Source organism: Oncorhynchus masou, chromosome 28, assembly GCF_036934945.1.
Source record: "Oncorhynchus masou masou isolate Uvic2021 chromosome 28, UVic_Omas_1.1, whole genome shotgun sequence".
NCBI lineage: Eukaryota > Metazoa > Chordata > Actinopteri > Salmoniformes > Salmonidae > Oncorhynchus > Oncorhynchus masou.
This window is the reverse complement of record NC_088239.1, coordinates 87,285,517-87,303,640: the sequence shown is the minus strand read 5'-3', so window position 1 is coordinate 87,303,640 and position 18,124 is coordinate 87,285,517. Positions and strand designations below refer to the sequence as shown.

At 45.2% G+C, this 18,124-nt stretch overlaps 1 protein-coding gene across 1 annotated transcript in view; it reads right to left on the bottom strand.

Moving 5' to 3' along the window:
- Window positions 1-1,430: 1,430 nt before the first annotated feature.
- musk (muscle, skeletal, receptor tyrosine kinase) overlaps window positions 1,431-18,124 on the bottom strand; it is a 76,102-nt gene continuing 59,408 nt past the window's right edge. Inside the window, exons 15-18 of the mRNA XM_064943627.1 lie at window positions 16,542-16,736; window positions 6,889-7,037; window positions 5,298-5,494; window positions 1,431-2,921 (exon numbers count right to left, since the gene is read on the bottom strand). Coding sequence (XP_064799699.1) covers window positions 2,337-2,921; window positions 5,298-5,494; window positions 6,889-7,037; window positions 16,542-16,736 — 1,126 coding nt within the window. The 3' untranslated portion in view covers window positions 1,431-2,336. The remainder of the gene's footprint in view (window positions 2,922-5,297; window positions 5,495-6,888; window positions 7,038-16,541; window positions 16,737-18,124) is intronic.

Sequence of the window (18,124 nt, the reverse complement as noted above, 5' to 3'; positions counted from 1 at the left end):
AGCTAACAAGTGGTGGAAACCGACGGAGAGCTAGAAACTCCAGTAATTCCTCATGGTTGAGCATGTTGCCTTTTTCTTCACTTTCTGAATCCAGTTTTTTTTGCAAACTGTTAAAATCATTAGAGGAACATTTATGTTGGTTTGTCTGGTGGAGGTGGTGAATCCTGTGTGTCGGTTTGGTAAAGAGTTCTATTGTGTCCACGTTGTCTATGTTCACTTCAGAGAAAGAGCACATGCTGGAACAATTATGTGCCCTAGACTTTCTTTATGGACCAAAGGTTTATTGAACTGAGGGTGATTGTGGTGAAACAGTGCCATCTATCATACAAGATCTGTAACATACATGTTGACCGATACAACAATTATGATTTACTAGGGAATCAAATTACACCTCATCCCCTATTCAGTGCACTATGTAGGGAATCAAATTATACCACATTCCCTATCCAGTGCACTACGTAGGGAATAACATGCCATTTGGGACATAGTCTCAGAAATAAGGGTTCTTTATACTGCTAGTAAAGGGTTGATGTGTCTACACTACATGGGCTTACGGATCATTGTTTATGTGAGATGAGCAAAAACGGTTCTATTGAAACAATCGGTATCGAACCACACATATTAAAAAGGTCACAAGGGGTTTAAAACATTTTAGTTAATTGATCATATAAATCAATGTTGTGCTGATGATCACACACGTTTAATTTAACTTAAAATAATAATTGACACTCTTCACAAACCAATATCCAACTCAACACCACAACCAACACAACACCCAACAAATCTCCAGAAATTCACATTAGAATTCAAACATCTTATTAGAAGACATTTGTTGCAATGCATTTCAAACTGACCGTTGTTAACCTAGAATGACCACGACCCAGTCAACACAGAAAGCTGTGCTATAAGAATCATTCTAAATGTGTCGATAAAGAATACATGATTAAAAAAGGACCAATAGTACAACATAATGAGAATGCCCAAAAGTGGAATAGCAATTTGTCTAAAAATAAGCTAAACCTACAGTAAATATATATAAATGTCGCTGCTGGAATATGCTGTGACTATTTGATGGCATATTGTCAGTATGTTTAAATGATGTACTAGTGACGTACTGAATGAATTGACTGTCCTAGTGAAGTACTGTATGAATTGACTGTCCTAGTGAAGTACTGAATGAATTGACTGTACTAGTTAAGTACTGAATGAATTGACTGTCCTAGTGAAGTACTGAATGAATTGACTGTACTAGTGAAGTACTGAATGAATTGACTGTACTAGTTAAGTACTGAATGAATTGACTGTACTAGTGAAGTACTGAATGAATTGACTGTACTAGTGAAGTACTGAATGAATTGACTGTCCTAGTGAAGTACTGAATGAATTGACTGTCCTAGTGAAGTACTGAATGAATTGACTGTCCTAATGAATTGACTGTCCTAGTGAAGTACTGAATGAATTGACTGTACTAGTGAAGTACTGAATGAATTGACTGTACTAGTTAAGTACTGAATGAATTGACTGTACTAGTGAAGTACTGAATGAATTGACTGTCCTAGTGAAGTACTGAATGAATTGACTGTACTAGTTAAGTACTGAATTGTAAGTACTGACTGACTCATCTGAAGCTCTCTCTTGTTCCATGTGGATTAATAACACGGTCTCTGTTCATCTGAAGCTCTGTCTCTTGTTCCATGTGGATTAATAACACGGTCTCTGTTCATCTGAAGCTCTGTCTCTTGTTCCATGTGGATTAATAACACGGTCTCTGTTCAGCTGCAGCTCTGTCTCTTGTTCCATGTGGATTAATAACACGGTCTCTGTTCATCTGAAGCTCTGTCTCTTGGACTTTATCAGGTTATTGTTTCTAAAATATTGTTTCCAGGCATGGGAGAGGTGAAGCAGTGAATTAGTTTGGAACAGAAGAGAACCCGTTTGAAGCAGTGAATCAGTTTGAAACAGAAGTGAACCAGTGAAGCAGATGTCAGGTTGAGGGAAAGCAGTAGAGGATTATCAGCTCGTAATCACGACTTCCTCTCCGATATCAGCCTCTCCTAAATATCCAGTTGTCTTGGCACTATACTTAGTTCATGTCATTTCATCGGTCTACTGCCCCTGTCCTGACCAACAACATTCATTTCTACTATCGCTGGTCTTCTTCACCATGAATCAGTGGATATGAACAATGATGCCTCCTATCCTGACCAACATTATTTGAGTCTGAGATGAGACAGGATCCAGAGATATTAGCTCTGGGGAGGGACAGGATCTATTAAAATCACTAATGACTCTACATTTGAGTAAATGCCTGGCAGCTTGCCGTATCAATCAATTGGCTACGGCCCCGGGCACAGGGCAGGGTGGGGGGAAAAGGGAGATAGGTTAGGCAAGGCAGGCAAGGTTGGCAGGGTGGATAGAGTGGGCCTTAACTCTGGCGTCGGCATGGCCGGTCTCAGCGTCTGCTCGTGAATCCGTTCCAGGATACGATGGATACTACTGAAGCTGGGTCTGTCTGTGGGGTGTCCGCTCCAACACAGTGTCATCAGATTGAACAGTTCTACAGGACAGTTCTCAGGGCAGGCCAAGATGTGGCCGTCTCTAACGTAGTAGATGACCTCTTCATGGGCCATGCCGTAGTACGGCTGCATGCCGTGGGAGAAGATCTCCCAGAGAAGGACCCCGTAGGCCCACACATCCGACTCCGTGGTGTAACGGTTGTAGAAGATGGACTCCGGGGGCATCCAGCGGATGGGGATAGCATCATTCTCATTGGCCTTGTAGTAGTCAGCAGAGTAGATGTTTCTGGATAAACCGAAGTCGGCGATCTTAACCACCATCTCCTCTCCTACGAGGCAGTTCCGGGTGGCCAGGTCGCGGTGGACGAACTTCCGTTCCGATAGGTATGCCATGCCCGCCGCAACCTGGCGAAGAGAATGGGAAACCAAGAGTTAGCTTGGTAGCATTAGCCGTCATGAAAATATACAACTGTTCATGCTCAGCTAGTGTTGGCTTGATGGCTTGATGTCTCTTGTTTCCATATGGGAAATCCTAAAAGTTTCCTGTTTTAGTAATAACTGTTTTTGTTGGTAATCTAGTATAAGCATCGCAGCTAAGTTTCACAAGTTTTTAAATGCTAACAGTTCCCTACAATTAGCCTAATACTCTCTGTTAGCATGGCAGCTAAGTGTGTCATGTTTTCTATGGGAAATGATAACAATATTAACATTTCTACTGTCTGTATTGTAATGTTGAATTAAAGAAAACATGTAATCATTTCAGTACCAGTCAAATGTTTGGACACACCTACTCATTCAAGGGTTTTTCTTTTATTTTTCTATTTTTACTCTTTTCTACATTGTAGAATAACAGTGAAGACATCAGCACTATGAAATAACACGTGGTAACCGAAAAAGTGATTAACAAATCAAAACATATTTTATATTTGAGATTCTTCAAAGTAGCCACCCTTTGCCTTGATGACAGCTTTGCAAACTCTTGGCATTCTCTCAACCAACTTCATGAGGTAGTCACCTGGAATGCATTTCAATTAACAGGTGTGCCTTGTTAAAAATCATTTGTGGAATATCTTTCCTTCTTAATGTGTGTGAGCCAATCAGGTGTGTTGTGACAAAGTAGAGGTGGTATATAGAAGACAGCCCAATTTGGTAAAAGACCAAGTCCATATTATGGCAAGAACTGCTCAAATAAGCAAAGAGAAACGACAATCCATCATTATCACATGAAGTTTCTTCAAGTGCAGTCGCAAAAACCATCATGCGCCTGGTTCTACCTGGCTCCCATGAGGACCGCCACAGGAAAGGAAGACCCAGAGTTACCTCTGCTACAGAGGGTAAGTTCATTAGAGTTACCTGGCAGTCATGAGGACCATCACAGGAAAGGAAGACCCAGAGTTACCTCTGCTGCAGAGGATCAGTTCATTAGAGTTAACTGGCTCTCATGAGGACCGCCACAGGAAAGGAAGACCCAGAGTTACCTCTGCTACAGAGGGTAAGTTCATTAGAGTTACCTGGCAGTCATGAGGACCGTCACAGGAAAGGAAGACCCAGAGTTACCTCTGCTGCAGAGGATCAGTTCATTAGAGTTAACTGGCTCTCATGAGGACCGCCACAGGAAAGGAAGACCCAGAGTTACCTCTGCTGCAGAGGATAAGTTCATTAGAGTTACCTGGCTCTCATGAGAACCACCACAGGAAAGGAAGACCCAGAGTTACCTCTGCTGTAGAGGATAAGTTCATTAGAGTTACCTGGCTCTCATGAGAACCACCACAGGAAAGGAAGACCCAGAGTTACCTCTGCTGCAGAGGATAAGTTCATTAGAGTTACCTGGCTGTCATGAGGACCACCACAGGAAAGGAAGACCCAGAGTTACCTCTGCTGCAGAGGATAAGTTCATTAGAGTTACCTGGCTCTCACGAGAACCACCACAGGAAAGGAAGACCCAGAGTTACCTCTGCTGCAGAGGATAAGTTCATTAGAGTTAACTACACCTCAGCTTGCAGCCCAAATTCAAGTTCAATTAACAGACACATCTCAACATCACTGTTCAGAAGAGACTGTGTGAATCAGGACTTCATGGTTGAATTGCTGCAAAGAAACCACTACTAAAGGACACAAATAAGAAGAAGAGACTTGCTTGGGCCAAGAAACACAAGCAATGGACATTAGACTGGTGGAAACCTATCCTTTGGTCTGATGAGTCCAAATTTGGATTTTTGGTTCCAACCGCCGTGTCTTTGTGAGACGCAGAGTAGGTGAACAGATGATCTCAGCATGTGTGGATCCAACCATGAAGCGTGGAGGAGGAGGTGTGATGGCGCTTTGCTAGTGACACTGTCAGTGATTTATTTAGAATTCAAGGCAGACTTAACCATCAGATGACCTGGCCTCCACAATCACCAGACCTCAAAACAATTGAGCTGGTTTAGGATGAGTTAAACTGCAGAGTGAAGTAAAAGCAGCCAACAAGTGCTCAGCATATGTGGGAACTCCTTCAAGACTGTTGGAATAGCATTCCAGGTTAAGCTGGTTGAGAGAATGCCAAGAGTTTGCAAAGCTGTCATCAAGGCAAAGGATGGCTACTTAGAATCTAAAATCAAAAATATATTTTGATTTGTTTAAAACTTTTTGGGTTACTACATGATTTCATATGTTATTTCATAGTTGTGATGTCTTCACTATTAAATGTAGAAAATTGTAAAAATAGTGAAAAACCCTTGAATGAGTAGGTGTGTCCAAACTTTTGACGGGTACGGTGTGTGTATTAACGTTTTGTTGCACCTGCTTGGATATGAACAGCTGTTCTTCGCAGCACAGTGGCCCCAACTCCAGTTCAGAGGAGAAGCTGCGTCCTGATAGGCTGGCCTGGCTCAGGCTGTGTTGCTGGGTGGGACTACGGCGACGCAGGTACTCGTTCAGGTCTCCGTAAGACATGTACTCAAACATCAGACACATGGGCTTCCCCACCGCACACACACCTGGAGGAGAGGACACGAACACACATATGCTAGTGTTGCCTCATAGCATACACCAAATACTTTGTAACCTCTGTCCTTTCTGATGTAAACATAGTGTGTTACCAGAATAACTACAGTGTCATTAAAACTATGGAATTCTTCTGGTGACACTGGTTTCTGGGGACCGGGATGACATGTATGACTTGCCCCTATCATACAAAGGGTCACCCCCACCAACCTAACTCACCTAGTATCCTGACCATGTAGGGGTGGTTAAACTAACTCACCTAGTATCCTGACCATGTTGGGGTGGTTAAACTAACTCACCTAGTATCCTGACCATGTTGGGGTGGTCAAACTAACTAACACACCTAGTATCCTGACCATGTTGGGATGGTCAAACTAACTCACCTAGTACCCTGACCATGTTGGGGATGGTCAAACTAACTCACCTAGTAGACTGACTATGTTGGGGTGGTCAAACTAACTAACTCACCTAGTACCCTGACCATGTTGGGGTGGTCAAACTAACTCACCTAGTACCCTGACCATGTTGGGGTGGTCAAACTAACTAACTCACCTAGTATCCTGACCATGTTGGGGTGGTCAAACTAACTAACTCACCTAGTATCCAGACCATGTTGGGGTGGTCAAACTAACTAACTCACCTAGTATCCTGACAATGTTGGTGTGATCAAACTAACTAACTCACCTAGTAGCCTGACTATGTTGGGGTGGTCAAACTAACTAACTCACCTAGTATCCTGACTATGTTGGGGTGGTCAAACTAACTAACTCACCTAGTATCCTGACTATGTTGGGATGGTCAAACTAACTAACTCACCTAGTATCCTGACTATGTTGGGATGGTCAAACTCAACTAATGTTGGGGTGGTCTCTAACTCACCTAGTATCCATCAAACTGACCATGTTAGATGTGATCAAACTAACTCACCTAGTATCCTGACTATGTTGGGATGGTCAAACTAACTAACTCACCTAGTATCCTGACTATGTTGGGATGGTCAAACTAACTAACTCACCTAGCATCCTGACCATGTTAGAGTGATCAAACTAACTCACCTAGTACCCTGACCATGTTGGGGTGGTCAAACTAACTAACTCACCTAGTATCCTGACTATGTTGGGATGGTCAAACTAACTAACTCACCTAGTATCCTGACCATGTTGGGGTGGTCAAACTAACTTACCTAGCAGCCTGACGATGTTGGGGTGGTCAAACTAACTAACTCACCTAGCAGCCTGGCGATGTTGGGGTGGTCAAACTAACTCACCTAGCAGCCTGATGATGTTGGGGTGGTCAAACTAACTCACCTAGCAGCCTGATGATGTTGGGGTGGTCAAACTAACTCACCTAGCAGCCTGACGATGTTGGGGTGGTCAAACTAACTCACCTAGCAGCCTGACGATGTTGGGGTGGTCAAACTCAGCCATGAGAGCAGCTTCTCTCTGAAAGTCGTTCTGCATGTCAGCAGATGCTTCTTCCTTCAGCATCTTCACTGCTACCATGGTGAAGGGCTTAATGGGCTGGAGACCTGGGGCTCTGAAGAACAACACAATAATAACAGATATACAAAGTAATCACCTCATATAGACCCTGAACCTGATCCATCACTGCTATGTGGTGTAGGACTCCTGAACCTGATCCATCACTGCTATGTGGTGTAGGACTCCTGAACCTAATACATCACTGCTATGTGGTGGACTACTGAATAGAGTACTTCCAGCGCCGACAGAGATGGCCGCCTCGCTTCGCGTTCCTAGGAAACTATGCAGTTTTTTGTTTTTGTACGTGTTATTTCTTACATTAGTACCCCAGGTCATCTTAGGTTTCATTACATACAGTTGAGAAGAACTACTGAATATAAGAGCAGCGTCAACTCACCATCAGTACGACCAAGAATATGACTTTCGCGAAGCGGATCCTGTGTTCTGCCTTTCACCCAGGACAACGGAATGGATCCCAGCCGGTGACCCAAAAAAACAACTTCGTAAAAGAGGGAAACGAGGCGGTATTCTGGTCAGACTCCGGAGACGGGCACATCGTGCTCCACTCCTAAGTATACTTCTCGGCAATGTCCAGTCTCTTGACAACAAGGTTGATGAAATCCGAGCAAGGGTAGCATTCCAGAGAGACATCAGAGACTGTAACTTTCTTTGTGGTATCTTTCTGGTAAGAAGAGGGGCGGGGGCGTATGCCTTATGGCTAACGTAACATTGAAGATGTCGTTCCCATAGCAACGATTAAAAAATTCCCAAACCAGAAACCGTGGATTGATGGCAGCATTCGCGTGAAACTGAAAGCGCGAACCACTGCTTTTAATCAGGGCAAGGTGACCGGAAACATGACCGAATACAAACAGTGCAGCTATTCCCTCCGCAAGGCAATCAAACAAGCTAAGCTTCAGTATAGAGACAAAGTAGAATCTCAATTCAACGGCTCAGACACAAGAGGAATGTGGCAGGGTCTACAGTCAATCACGGATTACAAAAAGAAAACAAGCCCCGTCACGGACCAGGATGTCTTGCTCCCAGGCAGACTAAATAACTTTTTTGCCCGCTTTGAGTACAATACAGTGCCACTGACACGGCCTGCAACGAAAACATGCGGACTCTCCTTCACTGCAGCCGAGGTGAGTAAAACATTAAAACGTGTTAACCCTCGAAAGGCTGCAGGCCCAGACGGCATCCCCAGCCGCGCCCTCAGAGCATGCGCAGACCAGCTGGCTGGTTTGTTTACGGACATATTCAATCAATCCCTATCCCAGTCTGCTATCCCACATGCTTCAAGAGGGCCACCGTTGTTCCTGTTCCCAAGAAAGCTAATGTAACTGAGATAAACGACTACCGCCCCGGAGCACTCATTTCCGTCATCATGAAGTGGTTTGAGAGACTAGTCAAGGACCATATCACCTCCACCCTACCTGACACCGTAGACCCACTCCAATTTGCTTACCGCCCAAATAGGTCCACAGACGATGCAATCTCAACCACACTGCACACTGCCCTAACTCTGGACAAGAGGAATACCTATGTGAGAATGCTGTTCATCGACTACAGCTCGGCATTTAACACCATAGTACCCTCCAAGCTCGTCATCAAGCTCAAGACCCTGGGTCTCGACCCCGCCCTGTGCAACTGGGTACTGGACTTCCTGACGGGCCGCCTCCCAGGTGGTGAGGGTAGGCAACAACATCTCCACCCCGCTGATCCTCAACACTGGGGCCATACAAGGGTGCGTTCTGAGCCCTCTCCTGTACTCCCTGTTCTCCCACGACTGCGTGGCCACACACGCCTCCAACTCAATCATCAAGTTTGCGGACGACACAACAGTGGTAGGCTTGATTACCAACAACGACGAGACGGACTACAGGGAGGAGGTGAGGGCCCTCGGAGTGTGGTGTCAGGAAAATAACCTCACACTCAACGTCAACAAAACTAAGGAGATGATTGTGGACTTCAGGAAACAGCAGAGGGAACACCCCCCTATCCACATCGATGGAACAGTAGTGGAGAGTCTAGTAAGATTTAAGTTCCTCGGCATACACATCACAGACAATCTGAATTGGTCCACCCAAACAGACAGCATCGTGAAGAAGGCGCAGCAGCGCCTCTTCAACCTCAGGAGGCTGAAGAAATTCGGCTTGTCACCAAAAGCATTCACAAACTTCTACAGATGCACAATCGAGAGCATCCTGGCGGGCTGTATCACCGCCTGGTACGGCAACTGCTCCGCCCACAACCGTAAGGCTCTCCAGAGGCTAGTGAGGTCTGCACAACGCATCACCGGGGGCAAACTACCTGCCCTCCAGGACACCTACACCACCCGATGTTACAGGAAGGCCTTAAAGATCATCAAGGACAACAACCACCCGAGCCACTGCCAATTCACCCCGCTATCATCCAGAAGGCGAGGTCAGTACAGGTGCATCAAAGCTGGGACCGAGAGACTGAAAAACAGCTTCTATCTCAAGGCCATCAGACTGTTAAACAGCCACCACTATCATTGAGTGGCTGCTGCCAACACACTGACTCAACTCCAGCCACTTTAATAATGGGAATTGATGGGAAATGATGTAAAATATATCACTAGCCACTTTAAACAATGCTACCTTATATAATGTTTACATACCCTACATTATTCATCTCATATGGATACGTATATACTGTACTCTATCATCTACCGCATCTTTATGTAATACATGTATCACTAGCCACTTTAACTATGCCACTCTGTTTACATACTCATCTCATATGTATATACTGTACTCGATACCATCTACTGTATCTTGCCTATGCTGCTCTGTACCATCACTCATTCATATATCTTTACATACATATTCTTTATCCCCTTACACTTATGTGTATAAGACAGTAGTTTTGGAATTGTTAGTTAGATTACTTGTTGGTTATTACTGCATTGTCGGAACTAGAAGCACAAGCATTTCGCTACACTCGCATTAACATCTGCTAATCATGTGTATGTGACAAATAAAATTTGATTTGATTTGAACCTAATCCATCACTGCGGTGAAGGACTCATGATGCTCTGGGGGTCTGGCATACTGAACCACCCAGGTGCTGACCTATCATCAATCCGTTTAACTGTGGATCCAGGTTGCCATGATGGATCCTCTGGGGGTCTGGGGTGCTGACCTGGGATCCAGTAGCATGGTTTAACATGGGAGTCAGATGAATCAGCCGGCCATGATGGATCCTCTGGGGGTCTGGGGTGCTGACCTGAGATCCAGTAGCATGGTTTAACATGGGAGTCAGATGAATCAGCCGGCCATGATGGATCCATTATGGGAATGACTTTATAGTATGTGTGCATGTGTCCAGTTGACCTGTAATGGCAGCCATTCAGGGACCAAAGAAATCAGCTAGGCCATATTTAGTCTTTGTGCCATTTCATTTCAGCACCCCTTCCTCTGTTGTCTCCTGAGTGTTCTTGGATACAGTCAACAGAGCTCTCTCTGTCTGTATCCCAAATGGCACCCATAGGGCTCTGGTCAAAAGTAGTGTCCTATAGAAATGGGTTGTCATTTGGGACACATGATCTTTTTGAAGGGGTTATGAATATCTGCTTTACCAGTCTATCTCTGCTGACAGTCTCTGCTGACAGTCTCTGCTGACCCACTGAGGAGGCTAAAGGGAGGGAAGCGTCACATCAGACCCATGATCTGATGCAGCTGATATCCAGTCCCAGTCTGCTCTATTTTGGGCTGGGTTAGGAGGGGAGAGGAGAGAAGAGGGGGGGGATTGTAAAGTGGTTTTGGAAGGAGGTGTCATCATGAGGGTGTGAGGGGGTTTATATATGTATTTATAATTCTGTCCCACGCTACACTATGCTAGTTGTTGGCTAGCTGTTGTTCCCAGGAGTCTCCATGTACAGGAGGAATGCTTTATGCTGCCCAGGGGATTACCTGAGATAAGTAGCTACCCTCTTGGGATAACATGGAGCTATCTAGAACCAAAAGGGGTTATTCTGCTGTCCCCGTAGGAGAACCCTTTGAAAAAAAACTTTTTGGTTCCATGTATAACAATTTTGGGTTCCATGTAGAACCCTTTCCACAGAGGGTTCTCCATGGATCTCAAAATAGGTATTCTATCTGGAACCAAAAACGGTTATTTTATGGGGACAGTCAAAGAACCCTATTGGAACCATTTGTTCTAAGACTGTAAATCCTCACAGCTAAAGGTGCTCTGGAACCTCTAAAGAACACATTCTACTGATCTAGAACCTCTCAAGAACACTCTTAGAAAAAAGGGTTCCAAAATGGTTCTTCAGTTGTCCTCATTGGAGAACCCTTTTTGGTTCCATGTAGAACCATTTGGGTTCCATGTAGAACCCTCTGTGGAAAGGAAAGGGTTCTACAAACTGGTTTGAATCTTACTGATGCTTTGCCACAATAACAAAATGTGTTTGCATGATTAATGCCAAAACAAATTCATTTCCCTGTGTCCAATCTCAGCTTGGGGTTTGAAATAGTTAAACCAAACTAAAGAAGTGTTGTTAAAAGTGTTATTGAAACATACCTTTAAACCCTGAAACCAGAGTTACCCTGCATTGTAATCTGTCATGGTGAAAACATGTTGATACAACAGCAGATGGGGAGAACTATGTCCATAAGGCACTGCTCCACCTCCTACAGGCCCTAGTTTTTACCTTCTTAACAGCACTGTCAACAAGGCAGGTCCTACAGGCCCTAGTTTCTACCTTCTTAACAAAACTGTCAACAAGGCAGGTCCTACAGGCCCTAGTTTCTACCTTCTTAACAAAACTGTCAACAAGGCAGGTCCTACAGGCCCTAGTTTCTACCTTCTTAACAAAACTGTCAACAAGGCACGTCCTACAGGCTCTAGTTTCTACATTCTTAACAGCACTGTCAACAAGGCAGGTCCTACAGGCCCTAGTTTCTACCTTCTTAACAAAACTGTCAACAAGGCAGGTCCTACAGGCCCTAGTTTCTACCTTCTTAACAAAACTGTCAACAAGGCAGGTCCTACAGGCCCTAGTTTCTACCTTCTTAACAAAACTGTCAACAAGGCAGGTCCTGCAGGCTCTAGTTTCTACATTCTTAACAGCACTGTCAACAAGGCAGGTCCTACAGGCCCTAGTTTCTACCTTCTTAACAAAACTGTCAACAAGGCAGGTCCTACAGGCCCTAGTTTCTACCTTCTTAACAACACTATCAACAAGGCAGGTCCTGCAGGCTCTAGTTTCTACATTCTTAACAGCACTGTCAACAAGGCACGTCCTACAGGCCCTAGTTTCTACCTTCTTAACAACGCTGTCAACAAGGCAGGTCCTACAGGCCCTAGTTTCTAACGTCTTAGCAACACTGTCAACAAGGTATTTCACCTTTATTTAACCAGGTAGGCCAGTTGAGAACAAGTTCTCATTTACAAATGCGACCTTGCCAAGATAGAGCAATGCAGTGAGACACATGGAATAAACAAATGTACAGTCAATACCACAATAGAAAAAATCTGTATACAGTGTGTGCAAATGGAGTAAGGAGGTAAGGCAATAAATAGGCCATAGTAGTGAAGTAATTACAATTTAGCATAAACACTGGAGGGATCGATGTGCAGATGATGATGTGCAAGTAGAGATACTGGTGAGCAAAAGAGCAGCAAAGTAAATAAAAACAATATGGGGATGAGGTAGTGGGATGGGTTATTTACAGATGGGCTGTGTACAGCTGCAGCGATCGGTAAGATGCTCAGATAGCTGATGCTTAAAGTTATTGAGGGAGATATAAGTCTCCAACTTAAGCGATTTTTACAATTCATTCCAGTCAATGGCAGCAGAGAACTGGAAGGAAAGGAAGCCAAATGAGGTGTTGGCTTTGGGGATGACAAGTGTGAGATATGCCTGCTGGAGCGCGTGCTATGGGTGAGTGTTGTTATGGTGACCAATGAGCTGAGATAAGGCGGAGCTTTACCTACCAAAGACTTTTAGATGGAGCTAGTGGGTTTGGCGACAAATATGTAGCGAGGGCCAGCTGATGAGAGCATACAGGTTGTAGTGGTGGGTGGTATATGGGGCATTGTTGACAAAATGGATGGCACTGTGATAAACTGCATCCAATTTGCTGAGTAGAGTGTTTAATATGGCTATTTTGTAAATGACATCGCCAAAGTCAAGGATCAGTAGGATAGTAAGTTTACGTGGGTATGTTTGGCAGCGTGAGTGAAGGTGGCTCTGTTGCGAAATAGGAAGCCAATCCTAGATTTAATTTTGGATTGAAGATGTTTAATATGAGTCTGGAAGGAGAGTTTACAGTCTAGCCAGACACCTAGGTATTTGTAGTTGTCCACATATTCTAAGTCAGAACCGTCCAAAGTAAAGATGCTAGTTGGGCGGGCGGGTGTGCGTAGCGATTGGTTGAAAAGCATGCATTTAGTTTTACTAGCATTTCAGAGCAATTGGAGGCCACGGAAGGAGTGTTGTATGGCATCGAAGCTCATTCGAAGGTTTGTTAACACAGTGTCCAAAGAAGGGCCAGAGGTATACAGAATGGTGTCGTCTGCGTAGAGGTGGATCAAGAAATCACCAGCAGCAAGAGCGTCATCGTTGATATATACAGAGAAAAGAGTCGTCCCGAGAATTGAACCCTGTGGCACCCCCATAGAGACTGCCAGAGGTCCGGAAAACAGGCCCTCCGATTTGACACACTGAACTTTATCTGAGAAGTAGTTGGTGAACTAGACTCTGATATAACAACCTGTAGAAAAGTAACAATGCAGACTCATGACATAACAACCTGTATAAACGTAACAACGCAGACTCATGATATAACAACCTGTAGAAACGTAACAATGCAGACTCATGATATAACAACCTGTATAAACGTAACAATGCAGACTCATGATATAACAACCTGTAGAAACGTAACAATGCAGACTCATGATATAACAACCTGTAGAAACGTAACAACGCAGACTCATGATATAACAACCTGTATAAACGTAACAACGCAGACTCATGATATAACAACCTGTAGAAACGTAACAATGCAGACTCATGATATAACAACCTGTATAAACGTAACAATGCAGACTCATGATATAACAACCTGTATAAACGTAACAATGCAGACTCATGATAGAACAACCTGGGAGAAACCATGGTTCTTGTTTAGCCTTTAGATCTAGGTGTTGTTGGAGGATCTTGGTACATGTAATGTAATCTACCCAGCTAGCACATTTGGTTCCCTGGAATGTTTTCGGAACTAAAGTTTTGGGTTTTCCATTGGTTCTGGGAATAAAGCCATACATTTCGTTACTGGTAAAACTGAACGTTTTTTCAGATAATGGAAGTGAACGTATTTTTAGGTTGCAGGGACATTTTACTCTGGTTCCTGAGTGTTTTCCTGGAGGCTTTAGTAACGCTCTGAGAATGGAAATTGTTGTTAAGTTTGATGTTTTTTTCCTGCTACTACACTTTCACTGAATGTTTTAATAACTTAACTTGAGTCTAAGTCCTGTCTACACCGGGGTAAAGAGGTTCTAGTAAGATAACATATGGAATTGTTTTAAGATGGTCATACCAAGATTTATTTGTGGAATAAATGAAAGCGCGAACCACCACATTTAACCATGGAAAGGTGACTGAGAATATGGCAGAATACAAAACAGTGTAGTTATTCCCTCCGTAAGGCAATCACACAGGCAAAACGTCAGTATAGAGACAAGTGGAGTCGCATTTGAACGGCTCAGACACGAGACGTTTGTGGCAGGGTCTACAGACAAAACCAGACACATCGCAGACACCGAGGTCTTACTTCCGGACAAGCTAAACATCTTCTTCGCCTGCTTTGAGGAGTGCCACAGACGTAGCCCGCTACCAAGGACTGTACTCCTTCTCCGTGGCCGACGTAAGACATTTTAAGCATGTTAACCCTCGCAAGGCTGCCGGCCCAGATGGCATCCCTAGCCACGTCCTCACAGCATGCGCAGACCAGCTGGCTGGAGTGTTTACAGACATATTAAATCTCTCCCTATCCCAGTCTGCTGTCCCCACTTACTTCAAGATGTCCACCATTGTTTTGTACCCGAGAAAGCAAATATAACTGAACTAAATAAATAAATCGCCCCAGTAGCACTCACTTCTGTCATCATACAGTGTTTTGAGAGACTACATAAGGATTTTATCACCTCTACCTTACCAAACACCCTAGACCCACTTAAATTTGCTTACCGCCCCAATAGATCCACAGACAATGCACTGCACACTGCCCTATCCCATCTGGAAAAGAGGAATACCGATATAAGAATGCTGTTCATTGAATATAGCTCATCATTAAACTCAGGGCCCTGGGTCTGAACCCCATCCTGTGCAACAGGACTTCTTGATGGGCCGCCTCCAGGTGTTGATGGTAGGAAACCACTTCGCTGATCCTCAACACAGGGCCCTACAAGGATGTGGGTTCAGCCCCCTCCTGTACTCCCTGTTCACCCATGACTGCGTGGCCATGCACGCCTCAAACTCAAACATCAAGTTTGCAGAAGTAACAACAGTAATAGGCCTGATTATCAACAATGACGGAACAACCTACAGGAAGGAGGTGAGGGCTGATCATGGACTTCAGGAAACAGCAGAGGGAGCATGCCCCTATCCACATCGACCGCAATGGAGCAGGTGAAAAGCTCCAAGCTCTTCGGCGTACATCACCGACGATCTTAAATGATCCACCCACACAGACAGTGTGGTAAAGAAGGCAGAACAGCTTGGCACCTAAAACCCTCACAAACGTTTACAGATGCACAATTGAGAGCATCCTCTCGGGCTGTATCACTGCCTGGTACGGCAACTGCACCGCCCGCAACCGCAGGGCTCTCCTGAGGGTGGTGCGGTCTGACCAACACATCACTTGGGGCAAACTTCCTGCCCTCCAGGACACCTACAGCCCCCAAAGTCACAGGAAGACCAAAAAGATCAAGGACACCAACCACCCGAGACACTGCCCTGTTCACCCCGCTATCATCCAGAAGGCGAGGTCAGTACAGGTGCATCAAAGCTGGGACCGAGAGACTGAAAAACAGCTTCTATCTCAAGGCCATCAGACTGTTAAACAGCCACCACTAGCTGGCTTCCACCCAGTTACGCAGCCCTATTCTTTAGAGGCTGCTGCCCTATGTACATAGAATCCCTGGCCAATTGAATAATGGAACAGTAGTCACTTTAATAATGTTTACATACTGCCTTACTCATCTGTGTACATACTGTATTCTATTCTACTGTATTCTATTCTACTGTATTTTAGTCAATGCCACTCCAACATTTCTCCTCCAAATATTTATATATTATTTAATTCCATTCTTTTAAGTTTGTGTATTGTGTGTATTGTTGTGAATTGTTAGATATTTCTGCACTGATGGAGCTAGAAACACAAGCATTTCGCTACACCCTCAATAACATCTGCTAAACATGTGACCAATTTGATTTGAGGTCGTCAACAGAGTTAACTGGGAGTCAACAGAGAGTCAGAAAATTGCTTGGTACATGTAATAGAATATAATCTAATGAGAGTCTCACCTGGCCTGGAAGACCCGTCCGAAGGCCCCCTCTCCGATGTCCCTGACATACTCAATGTTGTTCCTGGGATACTCTAGAGCCAGCAGCTTGGAGTTAAGCAGTAGGGGCAGGCGCTGGTACATGGGGTTGGGGTGGAGGCGATCCAGCAGCAGACTCTCAGAGGGTAAGGCAGTCAGGGTGGGGGTCTCCATGGCTCTGAGAGAGATGGAGAGAGAGATATTATAGTGACTGCTTCCCAAATGACACTTTATTCTCTTTATAGTGCAATAATTTAGACCAGGGCTACCCACAGGGATACCCACAGGGCTCTGGTCAACAATAATGCACCATATAGGGAACAGGGTACCGTTTGGGATGCACACAGTGTCAACTCTGACCAATGGTCTCCTATGTTTGACAACACCATATACAGTCAGTTCCAGAATTACTGGCACCCTTGATAAAGATGGGGGGGGCTGTCTAAATTAAACATACAAAATACTGAGTGATATTGCATGCTCAAAACATGGGGAAATTATGATTTTGTTTATCAAGTAATAAAATAAAATCTAAAAAAGATGGGAGGTCAAAATTATTGTTACCCCTGTTTTCAATACACCCTCTCCTGCTCTTGTGGACTGCCCTCTTCAATTCAAACCACATGTTTTCAATGGGGTCCAGAGACTAAGATGGCAAATTTACTAAGCACCAGGACATTTTAGCCCAAAAACCTGGTTGCCTCTGCCAGGAGACTGAAACTTGGCAGCAAGTGGATTCTGTATGGAGCAATGGTCCTAGACCCCTCACACTGTGTTCTCTAATCAGATTCTGTAGGGAGGAATGGTCTAAGACCCCTCCCAATGTGTTCTCTAATCTCATAAAACATTTTAGAAAAAGCCCCCTTATGCTCGGACAGCAGAGTCCCTGCCCCCTGAACCTCGGACAGCAGAGTCCCTGCCCCCTGAACCTCGGACAGCAGAGTCCCTGCCCCCTGAAGCTAGGACAGCAGATTCCCTGCCCCCTGAAGCTAGGACAGCAGATTCCCTGCTCCCTGAAGCTAGGACATCAGAGTCCCTGCCCCCTGAACCTAGGACAGCAGAGTCCCTGCCCCCTGAAGCTAGGACAGCAGAGTCCCTGCCCCCTGAACCTCGGACAGCAGAGTCCCTGCCCCCTGAACCTCGGACAGCAGAGTCCCTGCCCCCTGAACCTCGGACAGCAGAGTCCCTGCCCCCTGAACCTCGGACAGCAGAGTCCCTGCCCCCTGAACCACGGACAGCAGAGTCCCTGCCCCCTGAAGCTAGGACAGCAGAGTCCCTGCCCCCTGAAGCTAGGACAGCAGAGTCCCTGCCCCCTGAAGCTAGGACAGCAGAGTCCCTGCCCCTGAAGCTAGGACAGCAGAGTCCCTGCCCCCTGAAGCTAGGACAGCAGAGTCCCTGCCCCCTGAAGAACAGCTCCCTGAACCCTGGACAGCAGAGTCCCTGCCCCCTGAAGCTAGGACAGCAGAGTCCCTGCCCCCTGAACCTAGGACAGCAGAGTCCCTGCCCCCTGAAGCTAGGACAGCAGAGTCCCTGCCCCCTGAACCTCCCAGAGTCCCTGCCCCCTGA